The sequence below is a fragment of the Spermophilus citellus genome (assembly GCF_964194105.1).
Source record: "Spermophilus citellus genome assembly, chromosome: 4".
NCBI classification, from domain to species: domain Eukaryota; kingdom Metazoa; phylum Chordata; class Mammalia; order Rodentia; family Sciuridae; genus Spermophilus; species Spermophilus citellus.
The window spans coordinates 129,782,439-129,801,552 of record NC_138185.1 but is presented as its reverse complement, the minus strand read 5'-3'; the positions used below and the strand labels follow the sequence as shown (position 1 = coordinate 129,801,552).

The 19,114-nt window shown below is 38.7% G+C and overlaps 1 protein-coding gene across 1 annotated transcript in view; it reads right to left on the bottom strand.

The window, feature by feature from the left end:
• Positions 1-19,114, bottom strand: part of ATP8B4 (ATPase phospholipid transporting 8B4 (putative)) — a 253,104-nt gene that overhangs the window by 24,818 nt on the left and 209,172 nt on the right. The window contains exons 21-23 of the mRNA XM_081291345.1: positions 15,833-15,980; positions 12,982-13,165; positions 12,214-12,437 (exon numbers count right to left, since the gene is read on the bottom strand). Coding sequence (XP_081147471.1) covers positions 12,214-12,437; positions 12,982-13,165; positions 15,833-15,980 — 556 coding nt within the window. The remainder of the gene's footprint in view (positions 1-12,213; positions 12,438-12,981; positions 13,166-15,832; positions 15,981-19,114) is intronic.

Genomic DNA, 19,114 nt, shown 5'->3' with positions numbered 1-19,114 from the left:
GGGTGCACAAGCCTAGGTCATGACCCACATGGACTCTGCCCTTGTTTTCCCCCTTCCCTTCATCTTCAGGCCCTCTCCCACCTCCCCTCCTCCACTACACTGGTTGACCAGATACCCTGAGGAGGTGGAGGCAGGGGAATGACTTTTCTAGGGTACCTAGAGTGACAAGCCTGTGTTCTAAGACCAGACTACTTGAATGATGCCAACATTCTGATTTTGACTCGAATTATTTTGCTATTTCTTCTTCTAAAATTTCTATTCCCTATCTTCAAAAGTCCAAACTAAGAGAAAAGACATACTTCTATGAGTTGCCACTAGTCTGCTTGGAACAATCTAGTATCTTTTCACAGATCAGAAATAAAAGGGAAGAGGAGAATTTTCAGTTTTTCCAGCTTCACTGTTTTCCTATTTAAGGAAAGCTCCTCCTTGCTCCCTTCTTTGTGGGAGCAATTTATTAGTCTTATCAACCATTTTATATAGAGTAAAAATACCCTGACTACAAATTACAATCTAAAAACAGCTTGGAGAACACAAAATCAATGATTTATAAATGCCACATGTATATAAACCTTCTTAAATAGTTACATGGGGCTTTCTGCTCTGAGAGGGTGGATCTAGCTACTTGTTTAAATAATGATACAAACTGCCTCTTTGGAGATACATATCCCCCTTTTGCTGTGTTGCTGTGTGTTGCAGAGAAAAGCTATATAATGACTTTTTTGTCTTAAAAAACATTTGTCATTTAAAGAAAACACATTGTGGAATAAATATGAGGTGCTCAGCTTCAGCACATCTGTTGTTGATTTACGTAATTAACAGAAACCCACTAGCAGGCTCCAGGAAGAATGGCTGAGCCTGAGCACCAGGCCCCACCCTTGGTTTTCCACAGAGCACATCTGGAAAGCAAGGGAGAGAGGAGCTTCCATTCCAGGTAGAAACAGACTCACAGGTAACCCAATCCATGAAGTCATCAAAGCTTTGAGATTAGTGGCACTCTTTCACATCACTTTCTAAACTTTTCATTGTGCGCTTTCTTATATTGTTTGACAAAACTAAAGTTTTTCCAGCCTTGACAAGATAATTGCTTCCATATCACAGCAGAAATTTTTAAAAATACACAGCTCTGTATCTCACTGACAATGATAAATTGTCATCAGATAATATCATCTCACAAGTACACAGTGCCAGTAGTTGCATAGTTTCAAATGTGAATTTCCTAAATAGGGCCTCAACAATTATTTTTTTTTCCTTTGGCACTAACTCTGCAGGGCAGCAGCTCATTTTTATTAAATCTCCTGAAGACATAGGGTGCTTTTAAAGTTACAGGTATTAATAGTTTAAACAACCCCACAGTGGACTCCATGAAAATCACGGGTTTCAATAGTAGATTAGAATAAGGCATATCTTTTTAAAGGCTCCATGATTCTGTTTGGATAAAGGCATATCTGACCTTTATCCAAACTTCTCTGGACCAGAAAGCTTGCAGAAAATCTCATTAGGATAGATTATATTGAATTTGTCCCTCAGTGACAGCTCAGTTGGAATGTTTACCAGCAGATGGTGGCCTCAAGCTTCTAGATGATTCTAGAAGACAGTTTGCCTAGGGATCGGCCTACTCTTCCTACAGGTCTGAGCTCTGGAAAATACCACCCAAGAAAGATATAAACTTTTTCTCAATAAGAGAGTTCATCTCCTTAACATAGTCATATGAAACTATTTCTGGATGTTTTTCCTTCAGATTCCAAGTAAAGCAAACATTCGTTGATTAGGGATTGAGGGAAGATAGTTGAAAAAATAAAATATAAAAGGATATAGCCACTAGCTTTTCTAAATTCATGATAAGTCAAGTGGCATGTACTGAGCAGAGTAGAAAGAGCACTAACGGGGACATCTGATACGGGGTTCCAGTTCTGCCCTTGCTCACCACTGATCCCCAGCTCCTGGGGGACTGGGCTCCTCCTCTGTAAAGTGAGGAACTACACTCATCTCTGAAGTTCCCTGCCAGAGCAAAAGATCTAGGTTTCAGCAAGACATGCGTGTTTTGTTCTTTGTCCCAGCTGTTTCTCCCAGGAGAATTCACTTAGCAAAGCAAGCAGAAGGGAATTTGGTACCTCCCAGGCAGATTCTTTCCTCATGTTTCCCAAATCAGTCACGACAGAGGTGAGGTACTGAGTTAACCAGAGGGAAGTATGTAAACCAAGCACAATCCAGCCATCATCACATCCTCACCAGCCTTCTGAGATGTCCTAAGTGCCACGATTGCACAGGTGATGAATGGTCCCTCATTTGAGCCCTCTTGGAGCCTCACAAGGCACAGCTGGATTGGTTTACGCATCTGTCCCAGCCCACCTACCAGGATGTGGCTTTAGCTAAAATCTACAGGAGCTATCATCAGAGAATAACAACCTGGGTAAAACTCACCAGGCTCCAAAAGACGGGCCAAAATAGTAAAGAAATAGCATATGTCACTTCATTAAGTAATTAACTGGCATTTTTACAAGTCAACATTGTGTCTAAAAAAACACAATCTGTTTACATTTGGTCAGATTCTGTCAAGTGCAGAATGCATTACTTCAAAGCACTCTATTGAGAGTTGCAGGGAAGAATATTTAGATGTTTATGAATCATACGAGGAGTTCACAGGTTGGCCCCAAGATGTGACTCATCCATTGTAAATTGATTTCAAAAAAAATGTTGGTGAAAAATAAGAGAAGCATGACTATTGAGTTATTCTACATCAGTTCCACATTTGTGAAAATAAAATCATTCCCAGACTATAAGTTCTCGGAGGGCAGGAAATGCATGTCTCCAAATCACTCTAGTGTCCCTAAAGGCCATAAGAGTGCCTGGCCCTAAACTGGCACTCAGTTTATTTTTATTAAATGAATGAACATGCAAAAATGAGAGGCTCTGTGTTGGAGAATGTGTATGTGAGTCTAACTCCTATCAGGATTAGACAGAGAAACTGACTGTCGATAAGGCCTATCCAGGAATGACCTCTAAAGAGATCTCGCCAGCTGTTACTGAATTTACCAGGCCCTGGAGGTTTTACTGCTACTCAATCCTTTTCACCATGGAGCTTGAAACTCCATTGAAGCAACTTAGAAGAATATGGCAGGAGGTGGGAAGACCTCAGATGGCCAGCTTTTTAAAGAAGGCTAGAACTAAGCAGCCATCTGATGACTTTAGGAGCAAAGAAAGACTGATTACCCAACACATGACTTTGGATGCCAACACCAGCTAGACGATGATTACGACAGGAGCGGGAAGGAGGGTGACTGCAAAAATGCCCCCCATTCACAAATTCTCATTCTCTGGAGACTAATATTTCTCCCAAATGTGTTGTTTTCTTTCCACTTGCCTCATTTAAAGCATATTGTCCTTAGAAAAACAAGGCTAAGGGAAAAAAGTCAAAACATCTTCAGTGGCTGATTAGGTCCTTCTAGTGAAAAACAGGGAATAGAAAAGAAACAATGATTCCTGCCAATCCCAATCCCACATCCCAGTGGCCCTCAGTCAGTTCTCAGTAGCCAATGCACGAGGCCAGTCACACGTGGGACGGAGTGGTGAACACCCAAGTCTCCATCTTCATCGTGATAAGACACCTATTCTAAAACAGGCTTCTCACTGCACTCAAATACACTGTGTCACATTCCCCTTCAGCACCATGCAATTTTTAGAAGGTATTGATGGATGAGTTGGTGTTAAATGGAATTTTTAAAATTAGAAGATTCCAGATGACCGCAGGTCAGTCGGGAGTTGTGAGATAGGGAGGGATTACCTCCTTTTACTCTATTCTCTCACACCTTTTGCACACCAGGCCCAGTGTCTCTGCAGGTGGCCAGACTTTCAGGCCTTTTTAGATGGCTACTTAACTTTGAAAGTTCACATTCTCACTTGCAAACAGAGCCTCAGAAGTCCCAGATTCTTCTCCTTTCCCCCTGCTCTCTCAGGAACTTTCTTCACAATCTTTCTATTATACCTATTTATACACATCTTCATTTTCCAATGATAAAAACAATTCTAACTGGGTAGGGTCTTGTCATAGTCATCACTTTGTCTATCCTTTCCAAGATGGCAAGGAAATATTTCTACTTGCAGTCTGACAATGCCGGGTGACTTAGCTGTATAGGGAAAATAAGAACATTAAGGAAAATGACATTCTTGAAGAATGTAAATCAAAGAGGTTTCTCAAAATGTTATGTGTTTTTTCCATAGGAAAAATACAAAAAAGTATAGTGCCAGGTGTGTAAATTAATGTATGTTATCATATAAATATTTGTATAATCAAAAAATAGTTTGAGGATAGTAAAAAAGATGGTTTTAAAAGGTTGAACGTAAACCACTACTTTGATATATACAGGGATATTTTGTACTGAGAACTACAGTTAATAAAGGAAATGAAGTTGCTTGAAAGGAAAAATAAATAAATAGCCTGTTCTTATGAGGATAGTATTCTTAGCATCATTTTGTGCTTCATACATTTGTAAAATATATGAATAAATTTTCAAAAAACAGAAGTAGGATAAATTACAGAGCAATGTCATGTTTTGAAATTGCCACTGTAAAGACATCTATTCCAGAGTTTCCCAAAAGAGTTCCCTATGGCACCTGTCCTACATTACACTGTACATGTTGCTTGGGGGAAAAAAAAAAAAAACAGGTCTCCATGCCAAATGAATTTGGGTAATAATCCCAAAGAGACATCATTGTTGATGCCAAGATTAAACCAAATAGGGAGCCTAACATTCCCATCAAGCTAAAGCAGCAAAGGACCAAATTCTCAGTGTGAGAGTAAAAGAGCAACAAATCTTCATGTAGAAAAGGGACTGTAAGGGAACTTACCTGGGTCAACTTTGCATTAGCTAAGGGGAAAGACAGAAAGACAAACAGACAAAAAACCTACAAGAAAAACTCTACTGAAAACTTAAACCACAACTGCCATTTGCTGAAATCTGTAAACAGATTTAAAAAATATCCTTAGAAAGAGAAAGAGATTTCAGGTTGGCTGTGCCCCCAGAAGCTATTTAAATGCTCTCTGGAAAAAGTGACTTTCCTCTAGATCAAGGGCTATTGTAATATGCTTTTGATTGTAAAGTTACAGCCATATATATTTTAGAGATGTCATATGTGAAAAAATAGATGAATATATGCATCTTGGAAACAATCAATTATGGTTTCTTTACATTTGGACTTGTCAGAGTCTTTAATAGACCAATGCAATTTGTGAATTTTCATGTCTGTGGAGAGAAAATGAGGAGGTGGGGTGGAAAACAATGAAGTTTACTGCACAGTAGAATTTGAAATATTATTTAGAAAATATTAACCTATTATAGATAAAGAGGTGGAAGAAACTCAAATGTTCATTGGTGGGCAAATAGACAAACAAAATATTATATATATCATATATATGAGATGGAATGTTATTCAGCCTTAAAAAGAAGGAAATCCTATCACATGAACATTGAGGGCATAAGTGAAACAAGCCTATTAGAAAAAGATGAATACTGTATGACTCCATGTTATATCTAAAATAGTAAAACTGATAGAAACAGAAAATATAAAGGTGATTGCCAGGGACTGGGGGAGGGGGAAATGGAGAGCTGCTATTCAGTGGGCAGAGTTTCCATTTTGCAAGACAAAAAAGAAAGAAAGGAAGGAAGGAAGGAAGGAAGGAAGGAAGGAAGGAAGGAAGGAAGGAAGGAAATGTTGTGGCAATCTGTTGCACAACAATGTGAATGGACTTAACACTACTGAACTACACGCTTCAAAATAGCTAGGATGGTAAATTTTGTGTTATTTTGGTTTTTTAAGCACAATTAAAAATTATAAGTCACTTTTAAAAACATGATATAGACCATGATTATAAAACCTACTTCCCATGGTTATCATGAAATTTGGCTAATAGAGGTAAAATATTTAAACGATGTCTGGAACATAGCAAGTGCTATTAAGTGTTAACTATAATTATAATTTTAATCCCTACCTGTTAGTGTCAACATCATGATTCTACATAGAAGTTGAAATCTGTGTTGATGTCATTACATGGGTACCTCTCCTCTCCAATAGATCATAACAAATTACTACTTGTTACTCTCTTCACAAGCCCATCTATTTCTCTAAAAACCCTACAAATAGAACCTTGAAACCTCCATAACAGCCAGGTGCAGTGGTGCATGTCTGTGATCTCAGTGGCTTGGGAGGCTGAAGCAGGAGGACCAAAAGTTCAAAGCCAGCCTCAGCAAAAGCAAGGTGCAAAGCAACCCAATAAAATCCTGTCTCTAAATAAAAAATACAAAATAGGGATAGGGATGTGGCTCAGTGGCTGAGTGCCTCTGAGTTCAACCTCTGGTACCATCCCTCCAAAAAAATTAAAATAAAATTAAAAACCTGCACCATACCGAAGATACAGGTTCCAGGAGACACCATAATTTGACACGTAGCAAGAGCTTAGTAACTATTTATTGAATGAATGAAAGGATTAAATAATGAGACCAAATATCCTTTCCAACATAAACCTGGGACCCAATTTGATAAGATTATCTTACAAATTAGGGCAGAGTAGAGAGCAGTTTAGGACTCCTCAGAAGTCCAATCAGTTTTATATAGTGATTGCTCCTTTACCTAAAAAACGATCTTCCCTGCCATATTTAAATCAGACAAGTCCTAGGCAACAAAATAAACCTTGGAAATCTGTTCTGTCTTTCCTATAATGAACTGATGTGTAGAAAACTTGGAAATGCATCACTTGTGGCCCAGTTAATTATCATGTCATAAAAGTATTAACAGAACTGAAAGACCATCATGAGACATTCTGGAATCAACGCCATCACCACATTTATAGCCTTAGATCCTGAGCTCCTTTTCCCATAGTGTTGCTCAGGCTGCACACATTTACACGGACCACATACAGAGCCTGTGGGGTTGGCCCTTGGTGCAGGTAGAGTAAGTGGTAACTGAGAAAAGTGACTGGAGGCTGGAATAGCTGTTCTTGCTGCACTTGCCTCAATCATGAGAAAGGGCTTTAGAAACACCCAACGACATGAAATGGCTAAAATGCCTCCTACATGCCAGGTGCTGTTCGAGATAAATGTGCATTTAGATATGCTTCTTTTCTTAAGGACCTCATAGTTAGGTAGATGAAATCTTAACAGACTGACTGAATTGGAGAACTCAATCCTCTACCCTGAAACAGATACCCTTTCCCTCCAGACCCTATCTTGGTACAGGAAGAATACACCTGAGAGATGATGATTTGGTAGGAGGGATGAGGGGATTCTAAACTCTGGAAATTTTTGATACATGGAGGTCAGTTGTTTGCTTAACTGGTCTCCCTGCCTGAGTAAAGATGAATAAGGTCCAAAATGGACAGAACAAAAGGTCAGCAGCTTGGATTTATTTCCAGGTTCTGGGTTCAAGAAAGCAGACCTTTGGGTATTCTTCTAGGTTGGCCAACCCAGTGGTTCTCAAAATAAGGTCCTGCAACATCAGCATTTCTAGGGAACTTGTTAGACAGGTTAAGTTCTTGGGTTCTACCTCAGACCCAGTGAATCAGAAACCCTGGGACTGGGATCTGTGAGATGTGCTTTAACAGGCCTTCCAGGTGGTTCCATGCATGCTAAAAGCTGGACCAGCCCAATTCACTAGCTCAGGAAAGAATAGGGTAAATCAGGAATGAGAATGGATTCAAAATGAATACTTTGCAATTAACTAGATTTTTTTTTACATAAAAAAACATAAGAGAAGAAAGAAAGAAGCAAAAGAAACATGCTAAGTTAAACATTCAGAAACCTAATCATAGTCAGGTGGTGTGTCTTACAGCTGGATCCAACCATCTGATACTCATGTCTTTGGAGCAATTTTTGTTCTCTCTTTTGTCTTTTAAAATTTAAATACTGGTGAAAGGACTAAAAATCTTGTTGCTTAACATCTGACTCAGACGAAGTTTATCAGATCCTAAAAGTAAAGCAGAAAATAACCTAAGGGCTGAGGGCATGGCTCAGGGGTAGAGCCCTTGTTTAGGTCTAAGGTTCAATTTCCAGCACCTCAAAAAATAAAAACAGAAAAAATAAGAAAGAAAGAAAGAAAGAAAGAAAGAAAGAAAGAAAGAAAGAAAGAGAAGAAAAAAGAAAGTTACCTTTCTTTAGAGGTTAGAAATCATTGAACATTACTTTCAGCTTCACAGTTTTAACAAAGACAAGTTGGCAATAAACTTGCCTATATAGGTTTTGTGTATCTGTAAATACAAACCATTATTCAAAATACTAATGCCATGCCGCCTACATCCAAGTTTTGTAATTTTTTTAAGTATATATAGATACTATAGTTATTACATTTCATTGTTTCTACCCAGGGTCAGAACATATCTGATATCCAAGATATGGGGGTTAGATAACTATAATTTAATATGAATAGGAGAGTGACAACAGAAATGTGGTAGAATAAGAGGGTCCTGTCTCTCCAAATGGATGTGTCCCTCTACCCACAGACATACCAAGTAAACATCTACTCATGGACCAATTCCCTCTGAAGGCAAGTCAGAGACTCCTGCCCATCAGGCAACTGAGAAAGCACTCATGTCAAATGGGTAGGAAAAGATGAAGCATATTTGGATATGGACCTTTCCCCAGGTACTATGCCTTTATCAAGAAAGCAATCCCTGACACAGCTTCTTCCTATGGAGAGAGGGGTTTGGACTTCCAAGAGCTAATTCTAAAGTTTCCCATGGTTTGGCTTTTAATTCACTAATTCTGGGAATGGAGTATATTAGATATATAAGTCTTTCTAGATTGCAGGGGGGATCTATGGTTTTATACCAATGCATAAGTATTTCTAGGGGCTTCAATCCCCAAGAGAAGAACAGAGAAAGTACTTTTAAAATACAATACTTTTCCTTTCCCCCAGAGTGCCCAAACTTTCATAGGTAAGTCTTGAAGGATTTCATTCTCAACTTCTAAGCTCTGGGAATAGAAGGGTCTAGGCATATGGTGGTTTTATGTGGACATACACTCATTATACCCACTTGGGGGTAGTGCAGAAAAGGGACGGGAATATGCAGCACCTATTTTCTTTCTGGAAGGGGCTTAAGGTACATACATCCAGTGGCTATTGGGGAGTTGAATTCTAAAGAACTTGCATCAAGGAGCTACAAATAGTAGCCCTCTTTCTAGAGTTTGGAACTTCATGAGACTTTCCTCCAGTTAACCCTAGTAATATAACCAGACTTACATTTTTTTCCTAGAAGAAATGAGGCCATATACTAAGTGCCTTAACTTCTATAGCTTCCACCCAAGGAACTGTCTCTTTACTGATCCAGGGGTCAATGGGGCTTTGCATTCTAAGAGACTCTAGACTATAGAAATCAAAGAGGATATCAAGGGACTCACTTCCAGCAGCTATCTGCCCAGGATCAGAGGGTATGATCTGAACCTGAATACAGGCATTTGCCACAGATCCTACCCTTGGCTTAAGGTAAGAGAGTAGGCAACAAATATGTGTGCTTAGCTTCACTGTGAAGAGAGAAGGAAGTAGAACAGATATCCAATATCACAACCTTTCCAGCTGCATCTAGAGAATCTGGCAGGGTATTGACAGAACTTGGCACATCCTAATCTCCAGGGATCCAACAATGTCGAGACAGTATCCTAGACAATGATTTGGAAGGTACCTTAAAATCTCTAACTAGATGGATTGGTTGGAACCTTCTCCTACACAAGACCTGTCTGACAAGTTGTCTTAGCTTATGTGCGGAAACCAATACAGAAAGTCAAAAATAATGAAGAAACAAAAATATGTTCAAAATAAAAGAACAAGGTAAATTTCCAGAAACTGATCTGAGTGAAGTGGAGATATGTGACTTACCCGGCAGGGAATTCAAAATAATGGTTGTAAAGATGCTCAGTGAGGTCAGGTAAGCAATGCAAGACTCAACTGAAAATTTCAACAAATACATAAGAACTATAAAAATGTTCCAAACAGAAATAACAGAGCTCAAGAATACCATAATTGAAATTAAACATTTTGTAGAGGGGTTCAATGGCATATTGGATCAAAAAGAAGGGATCTATAACTCAAAAGATCGGTCACTAGAATCAGTCATCCTATCTAAGAAGCAAGAAGAAAAATGAATGAAAAAGAGTGAAGATAACTTGAGACTCCTTATGTTACAGCATCAAGCAGAAACAACTTAAACAATGTGCCAGAAGGAAAAGAAGAAGAAATGGGACACAAAACATATTCAGAGTAATAATAGCAGTAAATGTCCCTTGCCTGGGGAAGAAAATAGCCAAGTTCAGGAAGCCTGAAGGACATTAAATAAGACAAATCCAAAGACTCACAACAAGATACCCCACAATCAAATTGTCAAAAGTTAAAGACAAGGCTGGGAGTGCAGCTCATGGTAGAGTGCATGCTTGGCATGAATGAGCTCCTGATTTGGGAGTGGGGTCAGGATTTTTTTTTAAAAAAAGAAAAGCTAAGAAAGAGTATTAAATGCAGCAAGGTAAAAGTGAATCATCCCATATAAGGGAACCTCCACAAGACTATGAGTGAATCCCTCAGCAGAAACCCTTGGAGGGAGTAGAGTGATAAGTTCCAAATTCTGGAAGAAAAACACCTGCCAACCAAGAATACTATACCCTGTGTCTTTCAAAACTGAAGAAGTGATAAAAACTTTCTCAAACAAAAGCTGAGAGAATTTATCTCCACCAGAGTTACCTTACAAGAAAATCTAATGGAAGTTCTCCAAGCTAAAGAAAGAGAGTGCTAATTAATGACACGATGACATATGGAAGTATAAAACACACTGATGAAAGTCAAAAGCAGAATACTCTAATACCACAATAATGGTGGGTAAACCAATTATATCTCTGGTATACAAACAAGTAAGACAACATAACTTATTAAGTTATAAAAACTATAAAAAGATGTAAAATATGACATCAAAGTCATAAAACACATGAGGAGGGGGAAGTAAAACGTGTAGAGTATATACGTATGTGATCAAAATTAAGTTGTTATCGGCTTGTAGATATAAAAATAGGATTCTAGTTTATGGATTTGCTAACTTGTTACCAACATCATCTATAGAACAACTTTCAGCTGAGTTGCTATTAAAACAATTTTAATGTCACAGTATTAATTACTTCTTCCTGATATAAAACACATTTACTTTCAGCCCAGATTACATTCAATGTGGTGAGTCAATGACTGCCTTCCCAAAAAAGAGACCTCTGCATTTCCTGTTAGTGTTCTCAGACTTCAGTTTTAAATTAAAACTCTTCATCGAGCTTACCTGTCATCACAACAAAACATTTCAATAAAAAATAAAAAGTACATAGAAGGAATATGCATTGGTTGCTATGTAAATAAGGAAGTAAATAAAATTCCAGCTAAACATAGTATTTTGGGGGATTGGATTCAATGCTCATGTCAACTATCAATTACATAATTGTTAATACTGTCACTTGTATCAGGCCCATAAAAATGTTCTCTAAAATAATGTAAGGCCAGTAAAGTAGAAAAGGGGGATTGGGGAGGGAGGGGGAAGAAAAAGGGAGGCATAGGAGAATTAAATAGATTAATTTATACAATGTGCATTATGTACATATCATAATGAATCTCACTATTACATATAATTAAAATGCACCAATAAAAATAAAATTAAAATGTTCTCTACTTGTTAACAAAAAACCATGAAGAAGATCCCATGTAATTCATGGGTGTCACGAGCCATCCATGGGCTGTGTGTGTGAGCTTTGCACATTTCAGCTTATAAGGGGACTGGTCTGGCATTGCGCACTTTTGGGGCTGTGTGACAGACGCATGAGTGCCTTTTCTCTTGTTCTACCTGTGATCCCACATAGCACCTGAGATGGGTGTGGCTTTCCAAGATGTCAATCAACCTGCTAACCACAAGACATCACCAAGCAAGACTCCACCCTTCAAAACCTAATCCCTTGCCTTATTTGGGTGAAATATTCTATGAATGGCTTTTTCCCAATAAATAGGGGGGTTTCAGGTGTGCTCTCTCTCTCTTGCCTCTTGCCTCCCTTGCTCCCTTTGCCTTCCAGAGTGGAGCTGAAACCTGAGGTCTCAGAGCCATCCCTGACCCTGCAAAAAGGTATTTCTGTGTTTGTGTGGTTTTTTAGTGCCAGCCTGGCCAGCTGATGACACATGGGATTTTACAGAAGAAACAAAAGTGTTTTTACCAACCTGGGCTGAGAAACCACAGAAGAATCCAAACCAGAAGTGCACAAGTGTAAATGCAAAATTCTTGTAGAAGAAATAGCACAAGAATTTGCACATTCGGAAATAGGACCACCTTCCATGAACAAGGAGAAGCCTTTGGAGATATCTAAACTGTGCAAATGAATAGTCACTGGCTAAGACTGCTTGCAGTCCTTCCTGGCCACTGATGCCAACGCCAATGTGAGCACCTACAAAGGAAGAGAAGAACACTTTCACTCCCAACAGGAAGATACAATCTCTTCTGTGAACTTAGCCATGCCTTTTATATGTCATTCATTTTTGGAAACTTATAGCAATTATAAATTTTCACATATATTATGTCATGAAACACTTCCAATGAGTATTAACCCTAGTTTTATATAAGAGGAAATGGAGCTCAGAAAAGTTTAGTACTTCTACAGGTTTTACAATTTGTAAGTGGCAAAGATGGGGTTAAACCCACATGTTGCAAAATGGCTCTTAATTCTTTCTATACTCTAGCTACTTATCTCCCCACACAGTATTAGGTAACCAATGTCCTTTTCCTTAACCTAAAATCACACAAATGATTCAATTAAAGACATACCAGTCTTATGAATTGAAATAATGGTGGAAGCATTGAACCCAGAAAGTATCATTATTTAAGAACTACAGCAAAATTAAATTTTAATGCAATCTCTAGCACACATTACCAAATGCTGAACCTGAGGATTCTAGATATACAACGTGCCCCTTGAGCAGATATCCTCTTACTTTTAATCATGCTGACATCATTGGCTCCATCACCGATGGCCAAAGTGACAGCATTTCTGTGTTTTTTCACCAGCTCAACTACTTGAGCTTTCTGGAGTGGGGTAACTCTGCAGCAAACCACAGTCTTACACAGGCAGGCAAGCTCTAAGAGATCTTTCTTGACATCACTTTCTAGGGCATGAGCCTGTGTTATTAAAAAAAATCAGAAAAGAACAAGCAACAATAAATGAAGGTTGCTGAGAAGCAAATCTCTTGTTTTCTTAACTGCTTTTTAAAACCATTTGATTCACTTCAAGTCATTGTTGATCCAGAGTCACAAAAGCAAACAAAACCAAAGAAATTAGTATCAAACTTCCAGTAAGCACCAAGGAATTTAAAAATAAAAATGAAGACTATGCCATTCATGTGTCCTCCTGAATACCTTACCAGGCTACACTGGTAAGAGATAGTTAAATGCTGGAAAAGTTCTAGAAACTACTAAGTTTAGAGAAAGCAAAAGACAAAAATTGATTCATCATCTCTCCAAATTTAGATGGAACTACAAATGTTAGTGATTTGTTTGTTCTTTGTGACAGGGTGTTTGTCTCCTTTGCATTGTTTTTGAAGAACACAGCTACTGAACTGTGCTAAAGGGTGGCATGGAACCCGCATCTCAAACAGGGTCCCTGCAGTCATTTCCACCCTCACTCCTCTCCAAATACAGAAGAGGCTGCATCATGCTAGAAAAGTATTGAAACATAACATAATCCCCTCTAACTCACTGTACAATTATTTTTCTAGGAAAAAAAATGTCACTGTATATCCGTGAATAAACACATTCAGAGGAAACGGGAATCTACTTAAACTTTGAGTCACAGGTTATCTTTTAGCAAGACATTAACAGCACATGATGATCTGGCCCATACATTCCTTTGGAGTTTTATCTTCAATCATGACCTTTAAGTCCACTGTTTCTTTGCTTCTGCCAAATTGTTTGCTTCCTAAGATTTACTAGGTTTTTTCTTGTCTCTGTGCCTTTGTACTTGCTGTCATCTCTACTTTAAACCATTGTTTCCTCCAGAAAGTCCTCCCTGATTTTTTTACAGGGAATTAAATGTACCTACCTCTATGTTCTCAAAGCATTGTGTTCATTCTTCTTTTCTAGTTTTTGCTATATGACCAGACAGCAATCCCTAAAACAGTGGCCATGTTCTATTATCCTTGGACTCTAGTACTGTGACCTGGGCATGTTTCATAAATGACAACGGTATGAATGGATGGATGGATGGTTGAAAGAATATAAAAACATAATTCTGGCATAGAAAATTCTATCTCCAAACCTATAATTCCTATAGGAAATTATGAATCTACACTCTCAAATATCATCACCTTTTCTGGAAAAGAACACATGTAATTGGCACTCTTGCTCAGAACAGCCCTCTTTTCTTTCTACTCTTAGAAAAAGCTAGACTAAGACTCTGAGAAAGAGTCTTAGTCTTTACATTCTGTAAAGCATCAGCATTTGAGCAAATTAGAATTATGATTTAAAAAAAAAACAAAAACACAAAAACCTTCCAACCACACTAGCAAAAAACAGAGTCAGTTCTCCTTAAACAATAAAGTGACATTTCATGGTTTCATGCCTATCAGGCTTTGAAGCTAAAGGGGTTCCTAAAGACATCTATCTTAGATCCTTCTCAACAAATTTAGAGACAGAGAGAGAGGGAATGGAGTAAATTATCACCTGAGCACTCTCACCCTACCACACAGTGTTTCTCTGAGCCTGAGGGAAAGTTGAAGCAGGACTCATAGGGGATCCTTTCCCTATTGTGGTCCCTGGAAAACTCAGCTTGGAGACTACCAGCCTCAAATCCCAGCTGGCAGTATTATAATTTTCAGTTGCTGTTCATCTGAGCAAGGAAGCAGTTCGTGTCATCTGGACCAACTTTCGACTGAGCTTGGCCTGCGCCCGAGCTCTGTAACTTTCCATGGTGTAGAAGGCAACACATCATTACGTCTGGAGTCCAGCTGGATAATGCTCTAAGCACTAAGAGCTTACAGACAGACAATCACAAGGGGGAAAATGCACTCTACTCACATCCAACTTCTTTTGTCCTCTAAGAAACTGTCTACAAGAAGAAACATTTATTTTCCAAACTCCAAAAATGAAAAATGATCGTCAAAGCCAAAGAAAGATGTGAGATTAGCTCTTTGTGCATATAAATGATAATTTCACTAGAGTGCCATCGGAGCTTTTGTATTCTAAATTAGAAACTCAGAAGAGCGTTTTGATATTTGTTCAAGATTTGGAACCTGAACTACATCAAAAGTACAATGCAAGTTTATTCTATTATGACAAGAACCAGATTTCCTAATCAAAGCAAATTGTTTGGCATTGCTGTAAAATGCTGCTATTTAGAAAAACCACCAGAGGTATCTTAATGGCAATAATTTGGTGTGGTAATTATATGAAGGTCAGGTTATGCTCTGCAAATCACAAACATTAACAAGAGCAAGAATTCGCCCATCCAGTTGCATTACTTTAATTAAATAACAGCGAGCTGTGACACTCCCCCTTAAAGCCCTTAAATAATACTGCTAAGTGGTCTACAGTCATTTAGACAAGACTGATATTCTGTGACTAGAGTGTTGCTTTGGAGACTCCCTTTTACTGTGATGGTTCAAACAATAATGTATGAAATATATATTAGAAGTTTCCTTTCTCTTTGCAACAGGAAATCATTCTGTATGCTCTGCTTCTTGTAGTGCCATTTGTTTGAAAAACACAAAAAGAGTTCTCATTATGACAGCACAAAAGAGATGATTATTGAGGAAAAGAAGAAGAAAAGACAAAAGCCTGAAGCAAACTCACCAAACTGTGGCCATTTATGACTAAGGCATAATCTCCTGTTATGGTTTCTTCTACCACAGAGTCCAGCTCCAACTGCTGCTTGTTTTCACTAACTACATGACCATTGGAAAAACTTCTGTTTTGTCCAAACAGATTTTCCTTTGCTTTCCTTAAAGAACAAGGGGAAAAGAAAATCATAACAGAACATACGGAACATACATACTAACTCTTATAAAAGGCTGGCCTAAAAGATTAAATTCATTTCTTTACCATGCAGACTGAGGATGGCATAAGATCCAGTTTCAGCAAGCAAGCTGGGAATTCTTTGTGATGGGGAGACCATAGCAAATTTCTAAATTCCAGGAAATAGGCGGGTGAACACAGTGAAAACAAAATCATCCTGAATGTTTTATATTATCTAAAAGGTAAATCACCATCTTGAGCAGGGTTTATCTAGGGAATCTTGGTAGACTTAGTATAGAAGGCCTGAAGAACCACTCTGTGGCACACAATGTTGTTAAATAATGGAAAGCAAAACAACTGAAGAAAATCGATGAAAACTTCTAAGAATTCCAGGGCATCTGCAAATGTATAAGTTCATCAATTTGAGGGACCATGTAATATGATCTGGCTTAAAATGGGAGTCCTCTGAGACATATGTTCTTTAAAATTTTGACAATAAAAATAAATGATGGTATTTACTAGTCATTATAAAAAATAGAAAATTTTAAGCTAAATTTATATTCATCGGTTCAAACCATAGAATTAATCTCCTGGGAAAGAAACGACGACACCCAAGTGTAGAGAAGGGGCATTCCAAGTAGAAACTCCGTCCAAATGCTCCAGCTCTCACTAGCAGTAGCTGTTGAAGAATCCTGCCCACACTCCACCTCCTCCATATAAGAAGAAGCGTAGATGTTGACATAGCATCCTTAGAAGTGACATCTTACTGCTTGTTTCAAAATGCTAAGACACAGGAAATTTCTTCCCTGTGAACTCCTCAGTGACAGGCTTTGAGGTAACATAGGTAGACTGACCTGACTACAGGAGGCTTCAACCACAACCTGAGACCTCCCAGCAGTTGCCCCCTGAAGAGGGGTGCTAATACCAGTCACCAACCCTTTAAGGCACATGTACAAAGTGAGTACTCAGAAGAAAATGGGAAGTGAGAGCTGAACTAGAATAGTGGATATTTGGGTTTAGCAAAATGGACTGGGCTCCCTAAAGGCTCATTTGATGTAAAAAAAAAATGTTTATTAAAATGGTTTTATGCAAAGGTTCCTCTGAAAGAAGAGAACAACCACTGTATCAAAACAACCATTTGAGCCTTCATTTTTCTAATTATTTGAAAATGCAACACTAATTGTCTACATACTATATTTAAAGAACAAAACCAAAACAACATCAACAACAACAAAAGCAACCTTATCCTCTGGCTCAACATCTCCTTCTGCTGTCCAGGACCAAAATCACAGCCTGCACTTAAGAACCCAGAGGTCACATGCTCTTGGCTCCAAGGATGCTATCATGCATTTAGCAACTAGTTTGCAGAACCAAAGAAAAAGATTTAAAAAGTCAGAGTGCTACGTGTGAAATTTAGGGAGTTACAGTGGGAAGGGGGAGGAAGAGAAGACATGAAAAAATCAGTGTTGTAACTGATCAGACTTTCACTACAGATAACCATGTCAGGGAATCCTCATAGTCAAGAAAATTTATAGTCCCAGATAATGAAGAAAGCAAGGGAGACAAGTTCCTTCAAAATGAACATTTCTCTGACAATGCTTTAGAGCTCATAAATAGGATGTTAAGAAAGCACCACAGGGAAAACATCTCCCAAGGTTTCCTTTTTAGTAAAGTTCTCATTCGCTGTATAAATGACTCAACCTCTGTTTTCCCCTCAGAGAATGAAAACATTCCAAAGAAGGGCGAAGTTCATGAAAGTATTGGCTGAAATTCTATTTACTTATGACCCCCCCTTACAAAAAACTGTCTTCCTAACATCTGACATGAACCCTTTTCCAGACAGAAAAGGGACAGTTTTCCAACTCTGTTTAAATTCCCACTGCCCTCTCCTGGCAAGCCATCACTCCATGCCAGATTAGGCGCTCACGTTTTCAGACCTTTGTCCACGTTCTGTAACTGTCATTTCTTTTTACTCCAGAAACTCGGCTCTTCAAACACCAGCTGGTTCTTGCAAAAACAATTTATTAGAAAGGAGAAAAAGCTGCACATAATTCCCTTCGATGGATATGAGCTATACATTTTTTGCAGGCATAACACGCGATGCTTAGCCATAGGATTCAAATAACAAATGCTAAAACAAAAGAATGCCTGTGTTTTGCAAGCTTTGTAATGTAGGGCAGTTTATTCTGTTTTTGGCAGCAGAGCTGCATTAGTAGTTGAGGTGACTGTGGCATTGGCAGCCCTATACCATCACAGGCACAGCAGACTAATTAGGTCTGTACTTGCTGGTGGGCAATCTATCAAGAACAAAAGAGACGGTAGAAAAGAAAGTCATTCTGTCTGTCCTTGAAGGTACTCTATATTAAATATTAAAAGGATCTGTTAGGAAGTGAATTAACACCATGACGCCATGTTTAAAAGAAGACAATTTGGACTTTGATGCAAAAGTTACAGCTCTGGGCTTGGTGACAGGAGACCTGAGTACAGGCTCACTGTTGAGTTACCTGACCCTCCTCCCCCCACCTTTTTCTTCTCTCTCTCTCTTTCTTTATTTTTTTGTGATATTGGGGATTGAACCCACTGAACTCCATCCACAGTCCTTTTTATTTTTTATTTTGAGACAGGGTCTCACTAAGTTGATGAAGCTGTCCTGGAACACGTGTCCTCCCGCCTCAGCCTTCCAAGTCACTGGGATTGCAGGCATGCACCACTGTATCCGGTGAGTTATGTGGCTTCTGACCACTTGCTTAATCAGTGACAGACCTCGATTTTAAATTCCTAATTCTCCATCTACCACACCACAAGCTGCCTCCAGGTTGAACTAGATAGGGCATAGTGACAGAGGGGCATTTAACGGAATAGTACCACCCTGCCCACAGTAGAAAAAGGGAGAGAGTACATGAGGCTTTTATTTCCAGTCCCAGTTCCATCATCCTTTTCATAAGAAAGGCCTATAAGACATTCAACCCCTGAAACATTTTCATTATTAGAAATGTGGGGACCGGCCAGTCAGACTGGTTGGTGCACCAACCAGTGAAAACAGATGCCAGCTATAAAACCTTGGGTAGCTGCATCACTATATGTTAGAAGACAATTTATAAGAAAACCTTAACTTATTAA